At 39.8% G+C, this 20,030-nt stretch overlaps 3 protein-coding genes across 5 annotated transcripts in view; all 3 read right to left on the reverse strand.

Annotated features, from left to right (window-relative positions):
• Positions 1 to 238: 238 nt before the first annotated feature.
• LOC109993370 (claudin-8) lies at positions 239 to 1,442 on the reverse strand. The gene has a single exon (XM_020646319.3). It carries the CDS (start codon positions 1,377 to 1,379, stop codon positions 504 to 506), a length of 876 nt encoding a protein of 291 aa, XP_020501975.1. The 5' UTR covers positions 1,380 to 1,442; the 3' UTR covers positions 239 to 503.
• An 878-nt stretch (positions 1,443 to 2,320) lies between these two features.
• On the reverse strand, positions 2,321 to 3,677 carry LOC109993346 (claudin-17-like). Its single transcript, XM_020646287.3, has one exon. The coding sequence runs from the start codon at positions 3,456 to 3,458 to the stop codon at positions 2,769 to 2,771; it is 690 nt and encodes a 229-aa protein (XP_020501943.2). The 5' UTR covers positions 3,459 to 3,677; the 3' UTR covers positions 2,321 to 2,768.
• Positions 3,678 to 6,794: 3,117 nt separating this feature from the next.
• Positions 6,795 to 20,030, reverse strand: part of tiam1b (TIAM Rac1 associated GEF 1b) — a 42,145-nt gene continuing 28,909 nt past the window's right edge. For all 3 annotated transcript variants that reach the window (XM_020646306.2, XM_065960018.1, XM_065960017.1), the window contains exons 14-27: positions 19,181 to 19,393; positions 18,568 to 18,668; positions 13,025 to 13,210; positions 11,822 to 11,890; positions 11,373 to 11,498; positions 11,151 to 11,259; positions 10,386 to 10,565; positions 10,150 to 10,268; positions 9,959 to 10,067; positions 9,798 to 9,856; positions 9,488 to 9,593; positions 9,274 to 9,361; positions 8,980 to 9,152; positions 6,795 to 8,508 (exon numbers count right to left, since the gene is read on the reverse strand). In XM_020646306.2, coding sequence (XP_020501962.1) covers positions 8,000 to 8,508; positions 8,980 to 9,152; positions 9,274 to 9,361; positions 9,488 to 9,593; positions 9,798 to 9,856; positions 9,959 to 10,067; positions 10,150 to 10,268; positions 10,386 to 10,565; positions 11,151 to 11,259; positions 11,373 to 11,498; positions 11,822 to 11,890; positions 13,025 to 13,210; positions 18,568 to 18,668; positions 19,181 to 19,393 — 2,147 coding nt within the window. In that variant the 3' untranslated portion in view covers positions 6,795 to 7,999. The remainder of the gene's footprint in view (positions 8,509 to 8,979; positions 9,153 to 9,273; positions 9,362 to 9,487; positions 9,594 to 9,797; positions 9,857 to 9,958; positions 10,068 to 10,149; positions 10,269 to 10,385; positions 10,566 to 11,150; positions 11,260 to 11,372; positions 11,499 to 11,821; positions 11,891 to 13,024; positions 13,211 to 18,567; positions 18,669 to 19,180; positions 19,394 to 20,030) is intronic.

Below are 20,030 nucleotides of genomic sequence, written 5' to 3' on the forward strand. Positions count from 1 at the left end.
ATCAATGTAATCCCTTTATTTAGAAACCACAAAAGACCTCAACTGTAGGCCAGAATCAAGAACATATGTACATTTACAACAAAAAATCAACAGTTAACTCAAATCCTCTGGAGGTATTTCATTTGAAAAAGGCCTAGTGCATACTTGTTCCCTAAGAGCATGTCAGCAGAGGCTATAAAGACTGTTAAATTATCTTTAAACATTGTATTTATTACAGATGATTTAAATAGGACACCTGTATGTCTCGTCAATTTTATTGTAAAACAAATTATAACAAACAAAGCATACAGTAAATGAGCACAATTTACATGGGTAGAACACAATCAGTTCAAAGTGAAATACTCTTGGCCCTCTTTCTAAAGGTGAAAAATGAGGCCCTTTCCAGTTACAGTCTCAGGCAGTATTAGATGACTGATTTCTTTGTGGAATTTGACAAATTACGGCAGGTTAATATGAACAAAACAAAAAAGTCCAGACATTGTCTCTGTGCTTGATTTTTCTCTCTAGTACTGACTTGGTGTGTATGCCACAGATCCTGGTGGGGGTACAGAGTAGGCCGGCTGGTAGGAGTATGCTGGCTGGTAGGTGTATGGCTGGTATGTGTATCCAGGTTGGTAGATATTTTCCCCAGGGTTGTATACAATCCTCTCATCTTGGTCCTGGGTGCGGGGAGCGTGACGGCACAGCAGGATCACCCCGGCAGTGAAGAGCAGAGCTGAGGTCACCCAGCCGATGTAAAGAGCCTCCCCCAGCTCCCTGCGCTGGGCATCGATCAGCAGAGGGTTGTAGAAATCTCTTATTATGACATGGCCTGTCCAGGAGACGGGGATGATAGTGGTGACACAGGCCAAGAGGAACAGACAGCCTCCAGTCACAAGAACGATATGCTTGGTGCGGGCCCGTTGGTCCACCACTTTGGTACACTTCATTCCAACTGCTGAAACGATAAGGGCAAAGCAGGCCAAAGCCACAGAGCTGCACATCAGACCCCTAGCAGCCTGGAGGTCCGGGGGCAGAAACAGTAGGGAGTCGTACACCTTGCACTGCATCCTGATGTTGGCTTGTCTGTAGCAGTTCATCCACAAACCCTCCCAACGTGTCTCCATTACAATAATGTTTTCCTCGATGAAAGCTGTTACCTTCCACATTGGCAGGCCTGTCACGGCTGCCACCCCGATAAGTCCAATGAAGCCGATGACGATGGCCACAACTTCGCAGCAGATAGCATCTTGACGGTCCTTTTTCTCTATTCTCTTTTTCTCTTCATATACAGAATCTTGATAATCTGCATAGGCTTTGGCCTGTTTCTCATCATAGTAGGACCCAGCGTAAGATTGAGGCGGCTTGGTGTAGCCACTGTAAGCCGTGTAAGAAGCCATTATCTCAGAGAGAGCCAAAGACAAGCTTTGGCAGCACCCTCACAGCTCAGGAAACAAATCTGAGGAAGAAGAAGAGCAAGTAAAAGAACTTATACACCCACAAACATGCCAAGGATGCAATGCAACCGTACTGGTTCAGCTGCTTTACAGAGAGATAAAAGGTGACACACCAATGAGTGCTGATTGTTTTGATGCAAATACACCTTTCTTCTCTAACAATAGATCTGGGTGATTTAGAATGAAGAATAAAAATAAAAAAAAGACTATAAAAAGCCACAGTGGGTTAAATAATGCATCCTTTCTGTTGTTCAGCTTGAACACATTAGACACAATTTTAAACATCACAAAATAATCTTGTTTTTCAAACTAAACAACATAACCTGGAAATCAAAAAGGTTAGCTAAAATAGACTGTAAACATGAATAGTACATAAGGTCTCATTGTCATTTTTCGTTGGAATTTTAAATTTTAAATATCAATAGAAATAATATTAGAAAATCATGTGTAGGCAGTTTTTATGTAGGTAGTGCTAACCCTAACCAATTGTTTTTTGTAGAACATAATTTTCTCTCTCTCAAACCAGAAGCTGATACAATGAATACAGATGTCTAATAGGTAAACTGAGCTGATGAAAAGGTGTTGATCACTGAAACTGGAGTAGGATTGGTTTCTTTGTAACACTGTGCTGTTCACTCACCGACACTCCCCCCTGCAGTGTGAAGTCTACTGACATAATAACTTGCTGTATTGTAATACTTTGTAATGTGAAGTTTTCATTGCAAAAATAACAACTGAACTGCTAAACCAGGAGATGTCTGGAGTTGTAGCTGTTCATGGTTAAAAGGTTTTATTCAATACTTAAGTATATATATAGATATATATATATATATATATATAATATTATTAACAGACTTTAAAAAGTTCAAACATAAAATCCAACCTTTGAGAAACTTTAATTTACATTGCTGGTTACATAACTTCTTGGCCATGACATACTGCCAGCTCATAATTTCATTTAATCAATTTCATTATTTCAGCCTTTGAAGGAACAATTGAGCAGTTCAGAGAAAGAGTCCACAGTGAAGAAACTCTTGTGAAAGCACGGAAGCATATTGTGGTACAAATATCTTTATTTGTACATCAAATACCATCATATATTTTTTGAAAACTGTCAAGGACTTTGGTCTCTATTACTTGGAGAGGAACTCATTTCCAGTGCAACAACATCACAGGGTACATTTGTCATTTACACAGTCACATTGATTAAACAACGTTTTGTGGATCTAGTGGAAAAAACAATCGTACAGAATTTGCACACTTTCACTCTTTCAAATGTTTGATACATGTTAAGTTGAATTTTTTACATTTCAGGCAGTACAGTACATTTCTTCACAAGTATACTTGATGTTTATACGAGCTGGATAGTGTCCTTTGCAGATACACACTCTGCTCTTTCTCCTCTTCCCTCGCAGCCACAGCATAAGCTTCAGGGTAGGACTCCTCTTCCATTGATCTGCGTTTGCTGTAGCTGAACAGAACAATGATCCCGGTGATCAGCAGAATACCCGATGTGGCCCAGCCAATGAAGAGAGCGTCCCCAAGCTCCCGTTTCTGAGAATCCAGCGTTGTTGGGTTGTAAAATTTTCTGATGACAGTATGACCCACCAAGCTGACAGGGATAAGGGTAGTCAAAAAAGAAAGGAGGAACAAACAGCCGCCTAAAGCCAGGGTAATGTTTTTGCTTTTTGTGTCATCACCACAACAGTTGCACTTTCGGGACCCACATCCTGTGATGGACAGGGAGAGGGCGACCAGGACTATGGAGACGCACATGAGCCCCCTGGCTGCCTGCAGCTCTGTTGGGAGAATTAGCACTGAGTCGTACTCCTTGCACTGCATCCTGAAGTTTTCCTGGTTGTAGCAGGTCATCCACAAGCCCTCCCAGAGTTCCTCCATGACAATGAGATTGGCCCCTATGAAGGCAGAGACCCTCCACATAGGCAGGGCAGTGACCAGTATGGTCCCAAACAGGCCAATGAAGCCCAGGATCATGGCCAAGATCTCTAACTTTGCTGTCATTGCTCAGAGTGGAGTCTTGTTTCTAGTTGTTTGTCTTATGAAAAGAGTGCTCAACGTCTGTTCCAAATATGTGAAACATCAACATGCCTGCAATGTCATCAGTCTGGTTTTCGTTGACTTAACATTGGTTCTTTCCAGTATTTGAACTGCAACTGAAAAAAAACCTACTTTGCATGTCAGACTTTCATCTTTAGCTCCCCCTGAAAACCAGAAAGGTGTGTTGCACATTTATCATTATTGCGCATCAGTCACTATGACAAACTCCAAGAAAAAAAAATGATCTGATTCATCCCTTTTGGCCTAGTGCATTTACACATACAAGGAATTTAATTACATTTTCATTGCTCTATATTCTTGCTTTGTTTTTTTTTTTTGGAAGATCACAAGAAAGCTGAACAAAGATAGACAAAAAATAATCATAGCTATGGCTATGCACAAATCAATCTGTCTCCTGAAAGTTATAAACCAGAATACAGTAGTGAAGGGGTATGGATGGAATAATAACTTTATATAGGCAAAGCAGATTACATGTATATTTCAACATTTCTTTACAATTTACAAATACAGTCAACACAGAGCTTCTAAGTCTAATATGTACGTATAGTTGATGTTTTGAGTAACACGATTACTGGACAGGGATCATTGTCTCACATGATAAGACTTGTGTGGCAAGGCACTGCTTGTGTGTTCGGTGTTTTTAGCGCTATACGTAGTGCCAAAAGGCAGACCATTTGTCCAACCTTTTTGACCTGTTTGTCCAATATATTATAAAACAACAGGGTTCAATCAGTGGGCTTGTAGACCTTCATGTTGACCAATACAGTAAAGGCTTTCATCATCACAGAAGTCAGGTCGATGGGCCTGTAGTCCCCGTGATCATCTCAGTTTTGGAGAACATAATCAAGCCCAGACTGTAATACATCATAGTCTCTCAAATCCTTTTCAAACATAATTGTATTAAATCAAAAAAGCTCAATATTCCATATTATACCAGCTTCATGTGCTGTTAAGTTACTGTGCTATATTGTATCTTATTTACCTCTAGAGTTACCTGACTGTTTGATATAGGAAGTCATTTGGCTGTTTAAATGTTGGATAAAGGAATTGACCTAGGATAAAGGATAAAACTTGTTTTAGCAGCAAAGAGAATCAAGTCAGAGTACTGAAAATATTTCTCCTTTAAAATCTGAAAACTTTGGAGAGAAAGTAAATAGAATTGGGGTTAATGCCAATTTACTGACTTCTCTGTTGTCACTTTGAAATGATTTCTATATATAGGCACTTTACTTATACAGGCGTTGTAACTTGCTTTAACTAAGACTAAAATGATTGCAAGTAGATTCAAACTGCTGATAAGGAGGAAATGTTTCAGAACAGCTGAGGATTGTTAAAAAGAGCCTCTCCTTTATTTAAACTTGAATTGGTCTGGGAACGGTTACACCCTGTTCACCATTGTTTTTGAGAAGTTGGAGAGACAGAAAGGGAAGAGAGAGAGAACAAGATACAGCAGTTGAGGTCATCCAACAGGAACAGAAACTGGAGAGCCAGTTGAACAGGTTTGCTGAGTGATACTATCGTCACATCCATAGCTGCTTTAAGAGTAAACAGATACGCACATGCTGACAAATGTGCACCTTGTGACTGAAATACATCAAACATGCACTGTGATGTATTCTTGTACATATGTCACATTAAGCCTGCCTGTGTGGGAATTTTGTATATACATTTGAGTTACATTTCATGGTAATATGATGGGCGTTGAAGAAACTGAACTCATGTGAGAGGTTCAGATAGTTGTTGGGGAAATGGTACAGTTACAGGAGACATCAAGAGCAAGTCTGCCTCCTGCTGTATGCAAATGTGACTGCACTTTCCTGAGCCGTAATACGATGATAAAAGAAGAGTTAATATCATGTTTTTCACCTTTGTATTGCCTGGCTTGTTTTCCCACTTATTTCAGTGTTTATTTTTAGATTTAATGTTCAGATGTCTGACTGACCAGAGCTCAAATTGTAAGTCAATGTATTGATCCAAAGTACATATCATACGTTTATAAGTTAACTGTTTCATTACGTTTTCAAGCAAAAACATGTTTTGCTTCTTAAATGTAAGGATTTTCTGCCTTTGAGCATTTGATCAAAGTATATATCAAATATATTTGAGGCTTTGGGTATTAACCTTTTTTTTGGCATTTAAAAACTAAAACATTGACAGACAAACCAGCAGAATGACAGTTAATGACAGACAAAAAAAACTGCATCAAAACAAAATGCATCAGTATCCAGTGAATCAACTTTGTTATTTTCTCGGGTAAGATGTGAATCATTTCCTTCAAATGAAACCTGTCCCATCTCAGCACTCTTGTCATTCAGTGCTCCTGCAGATACTGTTCTGCAGAGCTACAGCCCAGTGAAGTCTGAAGTAATCGTTTCCCTTTATATCTGAAGGAGCACCAGAGCTTTTGTGGTGGGTTTGACGATTGACAAGTATGAGAATGAGAATGAGCCTGGGTGCCAAGATGCCCACAAAGCCCATAGACATAAGAAGGAGATAAGGCTTTGAGAGCTATAGCGTTTGTTTATCTCCTGTTGTCAACATTTTTTTACTGGACAGCCTTAACTACAGGTGTGAACGCCCACAGGACACATTGAGGGAGGTTTAAGATCCAGTAAATCAGGCTATATATGGTGATGGCCTGCGATGCATTTGTCCACTTTGGTCTGGCAGTGTGTGCATACACATGTCCTGAGCCACATCATCCACTCTCCTCCTGTTGATGGCTAAGAACAAAGGTTTTTCATGCTCTCTGTAACTGCATGAATCAGATCGGTCCTGTATGCACACCCTGATATAATGCATGATGCATGTCTCCACATGCTGTGGATGACACGTTCGGGAGAGCTGACCAACAGTCTGGTCATCAGATTTTTTTTTAAAGTTCACATATAGTTCTACTAGCTCAGCTCTTTCACTTCCAAGTGAAAGGGTTTAGTGAAAACTACATTTTGTTCAAGACATTTCTCTTCCCTTTTTTTTTTTTTGTGATGACTGCTGTTTTAGCTCCTTCCCCATCATTTAGACACCTCTCACTCTGAGGCTTGAAGACCTACAAAATGGCTCTTGATGTCTTCTGAAGGTTTAGTTGTGAGTTTCTCGTCTTTTGTTCTGGGATTGAAGTCTGTCTTTCAGTGCTGCTTTGAGGCAGAGCGAGGAACATTGATTTTTTTTTTTCTTTCCTTCTCAGTCATGTCTCGGAACATTAGCTTTTTGATTTTCTTACATCAAAATATTGTTTTGCAGAGGCAACATAAATAATTCATCACAATAGAGAGGAGCTTTGTATTATAAGTAAGAAACAATTGTATTTATTATGATATCAATACATTTCTTCTATATACACACAGTAATAAAAATGCAGTCTTAGTAGCACATTGAGTTGTTTACAAGTATGACTTCTTTCACTGTTCAGGCATACTGCAAGACTTTCCCCTTGATTGCATGAGCAAATTTGGACTCTCCCTGTGAAAAAAAAATGCTGCTTATGTTTTTGCCAACAAATGTACATGTGTAATTAATTTCCATGAGAATAAATTAAAAAAAGCATTACTTTGTAATCAATTACCAGTGAACAGTTTAAAAAAAACAACACATTTTACAAATAGCTGATGAGGAAATTCTCTACAATAGTGTTCAGTGTTGAAAATGAAATGTAAAATCGAGCGTTCATTAAATGGCAATACTGAAGAGTAAAAAGGTAAAACCCAAAAACATTGCTTCACAGTAAACAAAAACATGAAATAGCAAATTCAAGTAAAACAGGATGATGTTAAGTTAAAACAAAATAAAAATAAAAATCCCCTTGTGACTGTTAACAAAGGAGATATTACGTAACTCAACTTTAACAAGAGAACAATCAAAATTCATCTGGTTTTTAAAGATAGCTTTAAACTGTAAAACAAGACGTCAAAATAATATTATACATAACCAGGAAATCTTTCCCATAACATCTCAGTGTATATTCATGTGAAAATATTTTTACAAGTACAGTTAACTATGCAATACATGACTGTCCTTAGCAATTATTCTATTTCTTTAAGGACAAAAAATATACAGCCCTTAACTATGATAATATCTCTGAGTCACATAGACAAACAAATATTCATGTTTTCACAATATCCAAATTTGGCAACAGCAGGCAGGACTATAGAATGCTGCCCAAATGTGCAAACCATGCCAATCGAAGCAACTGATTAGATTCCATGATTGTACCAATAATTCATCTTTCAAAGCTTACACTTGACTTTTATGTAACAGCATTTCATTTGGGATAAAGCTCCCTCATTCTTGATTCCTGTATTGCTCCACTGATGATCCTACCTGTACAAAAAGCATTCAGCAAAGTAAGGTAAGGAGGGATATATCTTCTAGCTGTGCGATATACGTCAATGCCCATGCATTGTTTGTGAAGACTGATGACTGATCTTATGGAGCCCATGTAAAGCTGTCTAAGACACTCACTATCAGCCTGTGCTCGTCAGCTTTTATGTGCCACAGTCAGAGGAAGAACCTGATTTCTCCCTTCGTACCCAAATGTCATCTTTCACTGCTTGCTCTTGACCCTCCAGATCATCATCATCATCAGGTGTTTCACCAACTGTTGGGGATTTAAGGCTCTCACTCTCGGTTTCCTCACCCTCCAAGGATAAAGCCATGACAGGAGCCTCCAGGTCATCCTCAGCGGATGGCATTCTGGGAGGCTTGCTGAACTCGTCATCCTCATCACTAAGGATGTCAGTCTCCTTCACCTCTTCCCGGTCCTCGTATTCCTCTAGGTCAAATTGTTCCTCCACCCAGCGATCTGTGTCACCTGCCACCTCGGACTGCTGCTGCTGCTGATCGGGTTCATCCTCCTTCTTTAGTCTGTTTGAATCAGACTCTTGTGGTGAAGCAGGGTCCTGTTCGGGCTCACCATCAAAAACAATGTCTGTGTCTATGGTGAAGCGGTTGCGCACCAACTTCCTTCTGCCGAGTGTCCTGGAAGGGGCAGATGCTACCCAAAAAAAAAAACAACAACATATGATTAAAATCAAGTCATTGAAATTGCTTTTAAAACTCTCCCATGACATTGCATTATATTGTGGTATCATCTTATAAAAACTCTTTTTTTCAAATGTTGATGACTAGCTGAATGTAACTGTTCATCAGAGTAAAATAACAGATTAAATAAATAATAAATAATAATAACGTTTTGCTTTGACTTTAAGTACAAAAAGAGATTTTTTTAAAAACAATATGTAACTTTTTTTTTTTTTTAAATCTATAGGCTGAAGTTTATTTGAATGCAGAGATCTCCCCAAATTGACAGTCTTATACCAGTGCATATCATATTGCTGATTTTACAGTATATCTATACATGTGGTAAAGCACCAAAACATTCTATCTGTGTCAGAAAAAGAGCAGCAAATTCAGAATTGGGACACTTGGAGCTGGAGGGAGAATGTAGCCACAGACTGGCATTTACCTGCTCTATTTATGGCAGGACGGGCTCCCTTCAGGGCACAGAGGCGCTTTCCTCCAAAGGGCACATACTGCTGGTTAAGGGGTAAACTCTCTGTTTTAAGGAGCTGCCGGCGGTGCTTTTCTCTCAAGATGGAATGGACTGTCTTCAGAAAGTCTTTTTTACTCTCTGGAGAGCTGAGAGAGATAAAAGGGCATGTTATCAGTTTGACATTCTATAGATATCAGCTGACAGCACTTTATCAGTGCAGGCTTCAATCTTCAGAGGAATTCAACCTCCATCAGAAGAGATCCTTACCTACAGCACAGCTGAAACGTCCTCTCTGGCCTCCCCTCTGACTCTGACTTTGTGTGGACGATCTCACACACAGCAGAGCCCTCGCCATCTAATAAAGAATCAAAATGCATGCTGTCTTACATAAAAAGCAATCTGGTAAGGTTTATATGTTTTTGATTTGAAAGGAAAAAAATATTTCAACCCGTTACCTAACATTATTCATCAAATAATTTACCTGCATTCGCCAAGGATCTGACTTGGAGGGCATCAGTTGGGATCATGTGACGGTATCTGAAGGGGTCTTTTTCTTCAGAAGCTTCAGACACGCGATGGTAGCCACCCTACAATCATTCAAAACACAGACATTTAGTTAATCTTTTCTGCCATCCCCATGCTTTTGAAATAAGTCTCAGCAGTTATATTTTACTGGTGACCTACTGGGCTGATTCTGATTGAATTAATTAACAATGCAATAATACACAATAATGTATATTTCAAAAGGGCTTTGTAATAGTTGATGGCTTCTTTTTCTGTAAGAAACGTACAATTTTCTTTTTCTGCTTGGCTCCATCTTTGCAAACGAAGACCACTGCCATTTTGAACACTGAAAAAAAAGTGAGGAAAAGGTTATCACTCATAGTCAAGAAGGCGTGAAAAGATTGAGTTCAAATCACATCATCATGGAGGAAACTGTATTCTGACATACCAAATGTAGCCAACTGGGGCTCTTTCTTCCATTTTCCTAGAGAGGCTGGGGGGTTGATCCAGCTCACAGTGGTGTGGAGAAGCAGGTCACCCATGGACAAATCAGCAACCTGGCAAAAACCAGCAAAATATCAACTGTCACTCTGAACGTATTCAAGTTGTTAAAAGATCCAAGTCATTCATTCAACATACCTCTTTCTTGTCCCCACTCTGCTCAGTGATGAGCAGATCAAACACTGCTCCAAACTCCTCATGGATCTTCTGCATCTCATTGATGTGGCTGGCAACTTTGTTCATGGCTTTCATGGCAACTGCAGATGGGAGTAAACATCAATTAATTTGAGCTGTAGTGACCGTGCACATTCACCCACATGGTCCCCTCTTGGAATGATTAGGTCTTAACCGTCAGCCTTGTGGCCCAGTCTTACCATCAAGGTGGTAATGCTCCTCGCTGTCTGGGTCTGTGAGTGAGTACAGCTCCTTCAGCAGCAGGGGATACTTAAGCACCCTCTGAATTGGTTTGATCAGGTATGACTCCAGGGTGGAGGAGTGCTGCTGCTTGGGGTTTCGCTCATCCAGGAAGGCTTTGAAATCGGCATCGGTTTTGGCTGCAATGACCAATAAAAAACACTAAATGTAACTCTTTCAGGCATCAAATCCACTTTCCTTTCATTTTTTCCTTTCCACAACTGATATGTTGGCATGCAGATGATTCTACGCTAGTGTTTTATTTAAGTGTTTTGGTTTATGGCCTGCCATATACAGTATAAAAAAGCTCAACTCTGGTATGGGGCGGATCTTTTGTTTTCGTTCTTTCGTTTGTGGGCAGGATAATAAAATATGTTTACAGTTTTCATTAACAGCTTTATCTCCATCCTAACTCAGAATGGCAAATAACTTGTTAACCTGTTGAATGTAAACAAAGCCATCCACTCAAATGTTTAAGGGAGTGGATGTAGTAGCAACAGGCTGTTCAACACTTCCCATTATATATCATACAATCTTGCAAGGCTCTTCAGCCCCGGGAGCCAACAGCTTGAAAGTATGCAGAGGTCAAATGGACAACTGTCTGGCTGACAGTTCCACAGAGCAGATTTATGGAGCCTTGCAGGATATGGCAGATGGTTGATGGATAAATACATCCTCTCCTTTGAGGCAAGAAGGAATGTCAACCCAAGAGCACATTTACTCACCCTTTACGAGGACCTTAGGGACTTTGGTGTGGCTTGCGCAGAAAGCACTGTAGATTTTAAAACGGTCTGCATAGTACAGGAAAGAGCCTCCCAGAGAGAACAGGATTTTCTGTGGAAAAAAAAAAAGGTGGCAGTCAGACAACCAGTAGTTGTTAGAAACGTTTTGAAGTCTCGTTGATGGTCATATTTCCATGGAGTATGATTCACAAAGATAGGGAATACCTTAAACTGATCCACTCGCTCCAGCTTCTCTAGGTCTGGAACCAGTCGAGTCCCATCTTCCAGGGTTTTAAGAAATTCAACCTGGAACTCCACCATTTCTGGCAAGTTCCCAAACAGAACATCCAGCTGGAGGATAAATACATAAAGGAAGGTCAAATAATGTCTCCTTTTTTTCTCTCTCTTTATATAATGCATCTAATAGTAAATCCTTCCCACAGTTAGAGCCTGGACGTGATCCAAAAATGCATCTAATTACAGCAAGTGCATGTAAAACATCTCTTAACTGCAAACCTCCCCCTCTCTCATCATCATCATCCACCCCTCTTGTCCTTGTACACAGATACTCTCCACATGATTATGTAAGCCACTTTTCACTTGGAACATTTCAACTGTGTTGGCATTTAAAAGGCAGCTACCCCTCATTGGCTCCTGGGGAACATTTAACATACCTCATCCTGAGTGAGGAAGGTCTCTTTCTGCAGTGGGGTTAAATATCTCCCAATGAGGCAATTGAGATCCTGCAAGACAAAAGGGAATCGTGTTTGAGAAAAGGGCTGCCCAAGTCATTATGTGAAATACAGAGAGAAAAACCACGCTGCTTTACAAGTTTATTCACAACAAAACGGTGATTAAGTCGAGCAGTCTGACAGTTTCTTCTGTGTAAAAGAAAGAATGGCTGATGGATGCCTTGCAGTACAAACTTTCAAAGGAAAGTGAGTGGAAAATCATTTCCATGAAGGACTATGGTAACAGTTACCTAAGCTGAACTATAGAGAGCCTATGAGATTCATTTGGAGATCTGCCAAAAAAATAGAAAAATTGACCATCTAATGTCTCCTTTATCATCCTTATTATAATCTTAAAATTAACTCAACCTCAAAGTAACTTTCAATTAACTGTGAGTAAAGAAGCAGGTCAGTAGATTCTTAAAAAGTTAATTGTCTGTATATAAACATTAATAATGCCTGCTATTTAATGAGTTAAATAAAAAAAATAACCACAACAATGGATGCATAAAAACACCACAAGCTTAAAGTGACAAACCCTAAAGTGATGAAATTATGATCTGTCTTTTTAGCAATTTTAAGCATTGTTTTCATCAAAATAATTATTTTTCTCTGTTTCCGTATATTTCATCTACCTTTTTATTACATTTGTAACTGAACAGACAGTCCCTGTTCTGCACATTTCACACATAGACCTACAAAAGGTATCTCTTAACTCTAATAACGACAAATAGCCAAAATATCAAACAACCCCATTTGAAAAAATCACAATACACCATCCATCATACAAAGTGTTATTACAATCTTAATAATGTATAGCAAGCTCCAGCTGAAATAAGATACAACATTTGCGATAGCCTTGACTTTATCCCATTATATACCCTCTCTAACCCAGTTATTCCACTGAGCCACATTTATACCGGGCAGAAAAAAAGATTAGGCAATATCCAAGCAAGGGCACAGCTGTGTCCCCTTAATGTCTCCTGGGATGGAGATATAAATATGGATTGGTCATGTGGAATAGGTAATATGTTGGAATAAACAAACCTGAGGCTGACAGAAACACAGATCAATGGACAGGAGGAACAAACACACACACTCACAAAAGACCATCTGGCTCTTACAAGTAAGATGAGTAATACTGACTTTGACATAGGTGCGTTCGGTCTCCACCAGCTCACAAATGACTTTGCGGAGCTTGTCGGCATCCGAGAGCAGTCGCAGAGTTGCAGGAGGTGGAAAGGGCGAGTCCGGGCTAGGCGAAGAGGACACACACTCCGAGGGATTCATGTCATGGAGACTGCGACAGAAAGCAGCGACTTGCTCTGTACTCTGCAAATTGAGAGGAAAAGAAAAGTCTAGCATAAAAAAGCATGCAACTCCGATTTGGAGGCAAAAGAAGTCAAATCCAAAGATGTATCGGTCAGTAAAGACGCAGCACCTTAAATATTAGATTGCTGTTGTTACTTTCCATGCATATGCACAGAGTCATGACTGTGCAGAGAGTGAGCCTGGAAAGAGGAAGAGAGGCAGCTCTAAAAAAATCATTTGCACTAATTTGGTCTATTTTCAGTGTGTCATAACAATGACTCTCCACCTACCTCTCTTTCACTCACATCCCTCTCTTTCCTGATGTTTTCCTCCTACTGATGGATCAGTGGTGTAATGATTCATCTCTATCACAGAATCAAAATATACACACAACAGACCTGTCCAAATACAGTATGGGTTGCCGTGGAGACCAGCCTTGATGTGCACTAGACTATCATTTTGGACAAAAATAGACCCCACTAAGCAACAGCTTACATGGCTGTACTAATACCAGTGTTTCCCCTACCATTATATTAGGGGGCGCCACCCCCCCCCCCCCGAGGGTCAAGTAAAAAATAAAATAAAATAAAAAAATACATTAACCCTTTCCGATAGAAAAGGACAGCTGTCATTAAAAGTAACGCATGAACACCAAGATGTTTGTGTCAGTGTGTCGGCATGTGCGTCCCCCCCCCCCCCCCCCCCAAAAGCTGTAAACCTAGGGGAAACACTGAATACGGGTTACTTTGAATGCAACAAGCAACAGGCACATCCACCCTGACAACCTAAGAGGCTTTTTAACATAAACACAAAACAAAAAACACCAAAACTGTTGAAGTACCCATTTCACCTGTATTTCATCTTATGACAGAGGGATGTAACAGATCAAACACTTCCCCTACTTACTATTTCAGAGCAAGTAATACATAAAGGTTATATGGTTAAGTTGCAGGGAACAAACCTTTATAGCCTCATAACAGGAACCACTAGCTGGTATTGAAGCCACTGAGTGCAAAGCAGAAAGCTGAAAGGTCTCTAGGTGGTAATATAAGGATTTTTATAGGCCAGACAGAAGCAATTTATTCTGTTGCACCTACAAGCTCCTTTGAGAATAATAATAACAAAGCCTCCATTCAGCAGTTTTGGATGGGTCGTTATTATTCTCAAATAAACATAATCTTAATTAAATTCTGAAGAACAGGCCTGACATCATTCTAAACATTTGAGGCTCATATTAGGCATCACTGATTGATCATTGAGTTCCAATCATCAACTTATTGTTTAAATTAGTTTGAAATCCATGTTTTCAAGATTTACTTTCATTGTTGCTTCTAATATTTCAAAGTCAAATGTTAATTACATACAGAACATCGGAGGCTCTTTTGTATCCAATGCCAGTCACACATCCTCTCAATGGTTATCAGCATTGTTATCTAATCAGACAGACACATCCATGTGTGAGGCACGACAGCAATTTGTCTCTCTAGAAAATGTTCCCAAAGGCGGCTCCCAGATCAACAGATGAGAAGTGTGATAACGTATGAAAATGTAATCTGTGTACCACCTTCACTGGTGCTTTGTTGGCTCATTCTATAGTATGGAGCCACTGTGTTAAGTATTCTGTCAACCTTGATGAACTTTTCAATGATTAAAATATCATAATCTCTTAATCGCCATCACAACCATTTGAATATAAAGAGTTGATATATTAAAATCAAGTTGCCTGACAAAGGTCTCCCCTCCCCAACCAAAACCTTCCTTCACGAATGCATTTACTGTGAATGTGAATGATGTGCTGTAATAAAAACAGCTTTGGGGATCATGTCATCACAGATCAATTGAGATCTACTCAATTTGCAGCCAGTGACATATGATGACATAATAGTTTTCCTCGATGTATTTCTTAGTTCTTGCAAACCAATACTTGTGATTAGTGTATAATAAAGTGAAAGAAGATGTAAAAGAGCAGCTTGGCATCAAACCAGCACAAATTCAAACTGCATTCTTTTGATTTTGCAACCCAGAAAAGAGAAAAGATGGGGTGAAATCTGTAAATAAATCTGATTCATTTCATCAGCCCAATTATTCATCTGAGCTCAGCCAGTTTCAGTGAGCCTGATGAGACACAGTCACAGCCCAGTCATACTCTTCACAAACACAATCCAGGCTCATTAACAGCATGACAGCTCTGCATGCATGGACAATCATGACATGGCAGGGTGAAGAGAACTAAAAGAAAGAGGAGGGGGTCAGAGCATTGACTGCCCCATGAAAATACCAATATGAAGATAAAAGAGGCTAACATTTATAAAACCATGCATTGTCAGAGGCAAGGCTTTCCCCCAAGTAAAGGCAATTGAAGTATGAATGCAGAGATTATGGGTTAAGAGAAGATTGCACATCTATTTTCTGAAACTAAGATAAGCCTGAGACCACAGCTCAAGATGCAAACAGAGAATACTCTACAGAAGTCGCAGAGTCACAGCAAAAGCATATTGTCAAAGTCGAGTCACTCCTACATGCAGTGTTTGATTTTGCATCCTGTGAAGCACTCCTGTGATTACAGGGCATCTCTGCGACACAGTGGTGACTCACAGCTTCCTTTTGTCTGTCTGTAGCAGCCAAAAGCATGTGAGACACAAACAGTGAGAAGCAGAGGTGTTTCACTCTCACTGGAATACCACAACGGCTTGCCATCTATCACAGCAGTACCAAGAGTTTGCTAGGTAAAGGAAAGCGGTACAAGGAAGGAATCTCACCAGATGAAGTATGTCATGGACGGAGTCTGTGGAGCGCTTGCTGTGTTTACTCCACTTCAGGATGGACATTGCCAGGTGAAGGTGGACAGTCAGCGTCACGTTAGGAGGAAAAGTGACTCCAGGCTTTTGAAAGAATCAAGTCTACCCTGCGCCTCTCCAACACATTTCTTCTCACTTTTGTCTTCCTTTTTTTTTTTTTTTTAAAGGAGAAGGTCCTGTGGAGTCTGTGATGAGAGATGAGCAAAGCTGCTCAGCCTCCTCCTCTCCGCCCACCAGCGCCTACAGCCTCCCAACTCCTTCTTCTCGCCTTCAGAGTCTGCTATAGATCTGTCACTGTTATGTAGCCGTTTTCTCTCCCTCCCTCCCTCCCTCTCGCTCTCTCTCTCTCCTCTACAGACTGGTTTTAACTCAGGCACACAGAGTGAGTGTGAAGATCTAGCCAACTCCAGCACTATCATAAATGAGTCTTTACAATTCTCCAGACCGGAGCGAGAGGAAAGGAGCAGGAGGCAAGAGTCTCCTCCTCAAGGTTGTGGTTAAGCAGGATTGGCTGGGAGAGCAGCACCGCAGTAGAATATAAATGCAGGGATTCAGGATTAAGGACAGAGGAAGCAGGTTGTACAATAGGGCGAAGAATGGAAAAACCAGTTTGGGAGGTTTTGCAGGAGTAAAATGAGGAGTTGGAAATGTTGAGGTGTGCCAAAGAATGTTTGATGACAGGTCACAAATCAAACAAGGTACAAGTCCTTGTGATAAGTTCACATAGCAATGACTATACCCTTGTTCAGAGAAATAGAAAAAACTCAAGACTTATATAACAATAAAGTAAGTTGTTTAAACCAATACAAGTTTGGGCAGAGATTAATACATCCAGGTTGTGCTGTTACTGCGTGTTGCATAGTAGAGAGGCGACTGGTACTGGGTGAAACAATAATTTATTTCTGTATTCTTGTCTTTTAGCCCACAGCCTGTGCCATTAGTTGTATAATCGCCTGTAGCTGGTCTAAACCAGTCCCAAATGTTGAGTCTCGAAAAAAAGAGTCTTTCGAAAATGAAGTTTTTGCTCTGAATTATTAGCAATATTCTCTGACAACTAACTTGTGTAATCATCAAAAACTGCACAGAACATGTAAAAGGCAGCAGCAGCCGCTTCATTAAATCAAGCTTTTTTTTTTTTCAATACATAAGTGTGCCTGGATTTCTGCCCTTTGTGCAAATAATGAAAAAAATCTTTAAGGGTTGTCCATCATTTCATATTTTTTGGAATAAAAAATGTACTTGTGGCTACAGGTGTTTTAGGAAACTAATTTGTAGGATCTTGTTTTTTTGTTATGTTTGAGCTTGTGGATTTTAAGAAACAAAGATGCAATTCATCACTCATCTCTGAATCATGATGCTGCACTTTGTATAGTTCTGAAAGAATGTGAAGGTTTTCAGAGACAGCTTCAATGATTCATCTTCAGAAATGTAACCTCAAGAGAGAGAAGGGGCCGTCTACATTAAAAGAGGAAAAGAAAAGAAAGGTGCACAATTTTAGTTGAAGTTAAAGAATGCTTTGTCATCTTTCTCAGTGATGGCGTGTTCTTGTTACCGCTAACACTGTCACCGGCTGTATATGTGGATCTGCTCATATTCGTTCCTTTGTTACTCCTTGCCGCTTTGACCATCATTTTGTTGTAATGTTTTTCATAAACTACTCTGTTTTAACTCAGTGAGTTGCCTTTTGTTGTCTGTTTGTGTATAGTTAACATTTTGTCTTTGTTTTGTTTTTTTCTGTTCTGTTTCAATTTTTGAACTGTTGTCAATTTTTATCATCAAGTCATGTTGTGATGTGTCGTCTGTTGGGACCCCCTTTAAAATGAGATTGGACATCTCAAGGGGCTTATCCGAATAAAACAAATAAATACAATTTAACAGAACAAAGCATTGCTAAACCACTGTGAAGACATTCTGTGCACGTCCCTTTAGTTGGCTTTCATTCATCTGGTAGGATATTTGATGTACTGCTGCTCTTTTAAGAGACAAAAACAAAAGAGTTGAAGTCACCAGTCCATAAAATGAAGGGCAAGTTGGAAGAATGAGGTTCTCCCATTGACGTTTGATGTTCTAGTGAATATTAAGGAAGAAATAAAGTTTGAATAATTCAATCTAGAAGAAGATACCCATCCTACAGCGTTTCATCAGCAGCTGCCCTTTGAAATCAGCTAGTTTCAAAAATAATACCAGGATTTAATCTAATATAAAAACGTTATTTCGCTGCGTCGTTTTTTTTACAACTTGTAATCCAATGTACTTTAAAAGCTAAATATATTTATGTCTCTTTGATTTCCACTCTGTAAGAAGCTGCATATATGTACTGAAAGGAAGAGAGAAAACCTGATGCAAGGTGGTTCAAGAAGCAGGATAACACCTGGGTAATACGGACACGGTTTTCTTTCCTAAACAAGATCAAATAATCCAGCAACAGATGGTGATTCAAAATGTGAACACAGTCTTTTCAAATGCGTTTTTTACAATTCCACAGAGCTGAGAGGATGCAGTGAAGGACAAGGTACAGCACATCATATAAAAGATGTTCTTTCACAGGTTTTCATAATAGAGTCCAATGTGTGCCCTTACCTTTCTGCACTCATCAAACTCACTGAAGATCTCAGAGTCTTCATCCAGGCTGTCTCCTGAGCTCTCAAGCAACAGTCCCACACCGTCATCAAGAATCTCCTCTGCAACAGGCAAAAACAAAGTACGAGTTGCATAAAAAACACTGAATACAATTTGACTTATATTTAGACTGCTTCATTTTCCACAGCAATTTATGGACGCGTCTAAAATAATGATCCTAGCCTTCTATAATTGTGTTAAGTTTTAAGACCTTTACATTAAAAAAATGCCAACCTTATCAAAGTATTCCACAAGGTTGGGCTGCAGCACACTGCTGAGATCCTCCTATGCTTGCTAATTAACACCCTGTAGAGTTAGTGTTTGCATAAATTAAACTAGTGTCACTAAGAGCACCAGCAGAAGTCCTTTCTGCTCACAAGAAAGGAAAGCTCAGATACTGAGGACTGCCTCCATTTCCTTTCTGATCCATTTGGTATTTTTTGGTACAAAGTAATTACACCCCAGCTGGTCTGATAAACATGATCACAGTGTAAGCGGTGGGTTTGAAACACTAATCATGAGTCCTGAAGCTGTACTTTTGGAGTTAAACTCTTTTATAACTGGTGTTTCTCACCTTGACTCTGTGAGAAAATGTCTGTGTAGAGATCTTCCTGTGCGTCTGAGCGGCGTGGTGGCAGGTAGCAGAGCTGACGGCGTTCCACAGAAGGAAGGGTGTTGACTGTCAATGCAAGCGAGGCTTGAGAAAATGCTGCCTTCATGTCGGAGAAGTTGAGACTATGAGAGTCTTTTCCGTTTAGCTGAAGTATTTCATCCCCAGCATTTAGACCTGCAAAGTAAGAATCCCATCAGCTGTGAGTCCATTTGCTGCCTTTCACACATCCATACATTTAATCAAAAGTATCTGCACTAAGAGATGAATCAAGAATCTATCTCACCTCAGTTTATTGATTGACCATAAGATGCTTTATTAAGATAAGCAGATCATTTTAAGACATCTTCAACAAAGTTTAAATACTACTTTGGAGACTATTCAATGCAAATGAGATGTTATACATTTCCCTTTTCACCTTCCTTTCTTCTTGATCCCCTTTTTGTCACCTGCAGGTATCACATATCCTGCTGCAAAGCATCACGGCCTGTGCTCTCTCTGCACTGTGACCATCTTCATTATAATATGTCACCTCCCTCAAACCTGCAGTCTAACTTTGTAGCAAAGCTACTGATGTGAAGCAGCTGCAGTGAAGCTTTGAATTCATTGTCATCCTTCACAAAGGCCAGTGAGAGGCACTGTGGTTATGATTATAGTAATCAACTTCCCTAAGAACAGCTGAAACGTTGCTGCCTAGTCAAAAAAACATACGCTAATGCATCTCTGAAGCAGAAAAGCAAAAAGGTCTGTTGACCTCCATGTACGATGAGCCTTTTCTTTAGAAAACAAGTAAGACACTTGCCGTCTTACATTA

Source organism: Labrus bergylta, chromosome 11 (genome assembly GCF_963930695.1).
Source record: "Labrus bergylta chromosome 11, fLabBer1.1, whole genome shotgun sequence".
NCBI lineage: Eukaryota > Metazoa > Chordata > Actinopteri > Labriformes > Labridae > Labrus > Labrus bergylta.

What these genes read in the sequence shown, in the direction of transcription:
- LOC109993346 (XM_020646287.3), bottom strand. Translation starts at nt 3,458, where the DNA reads ATGACAGCAAAGTTAGAGATCTTGGCCATGATCCTGGGCTTCATTGGC.
- LOC109993370 (XM_020646319.3), bottom strand. Translation starts at nt 1,379, where the DNA reads ATGGCTTCTTACACGGCTTACAGTGGCTACACCAAGCCGCCTCAATCT.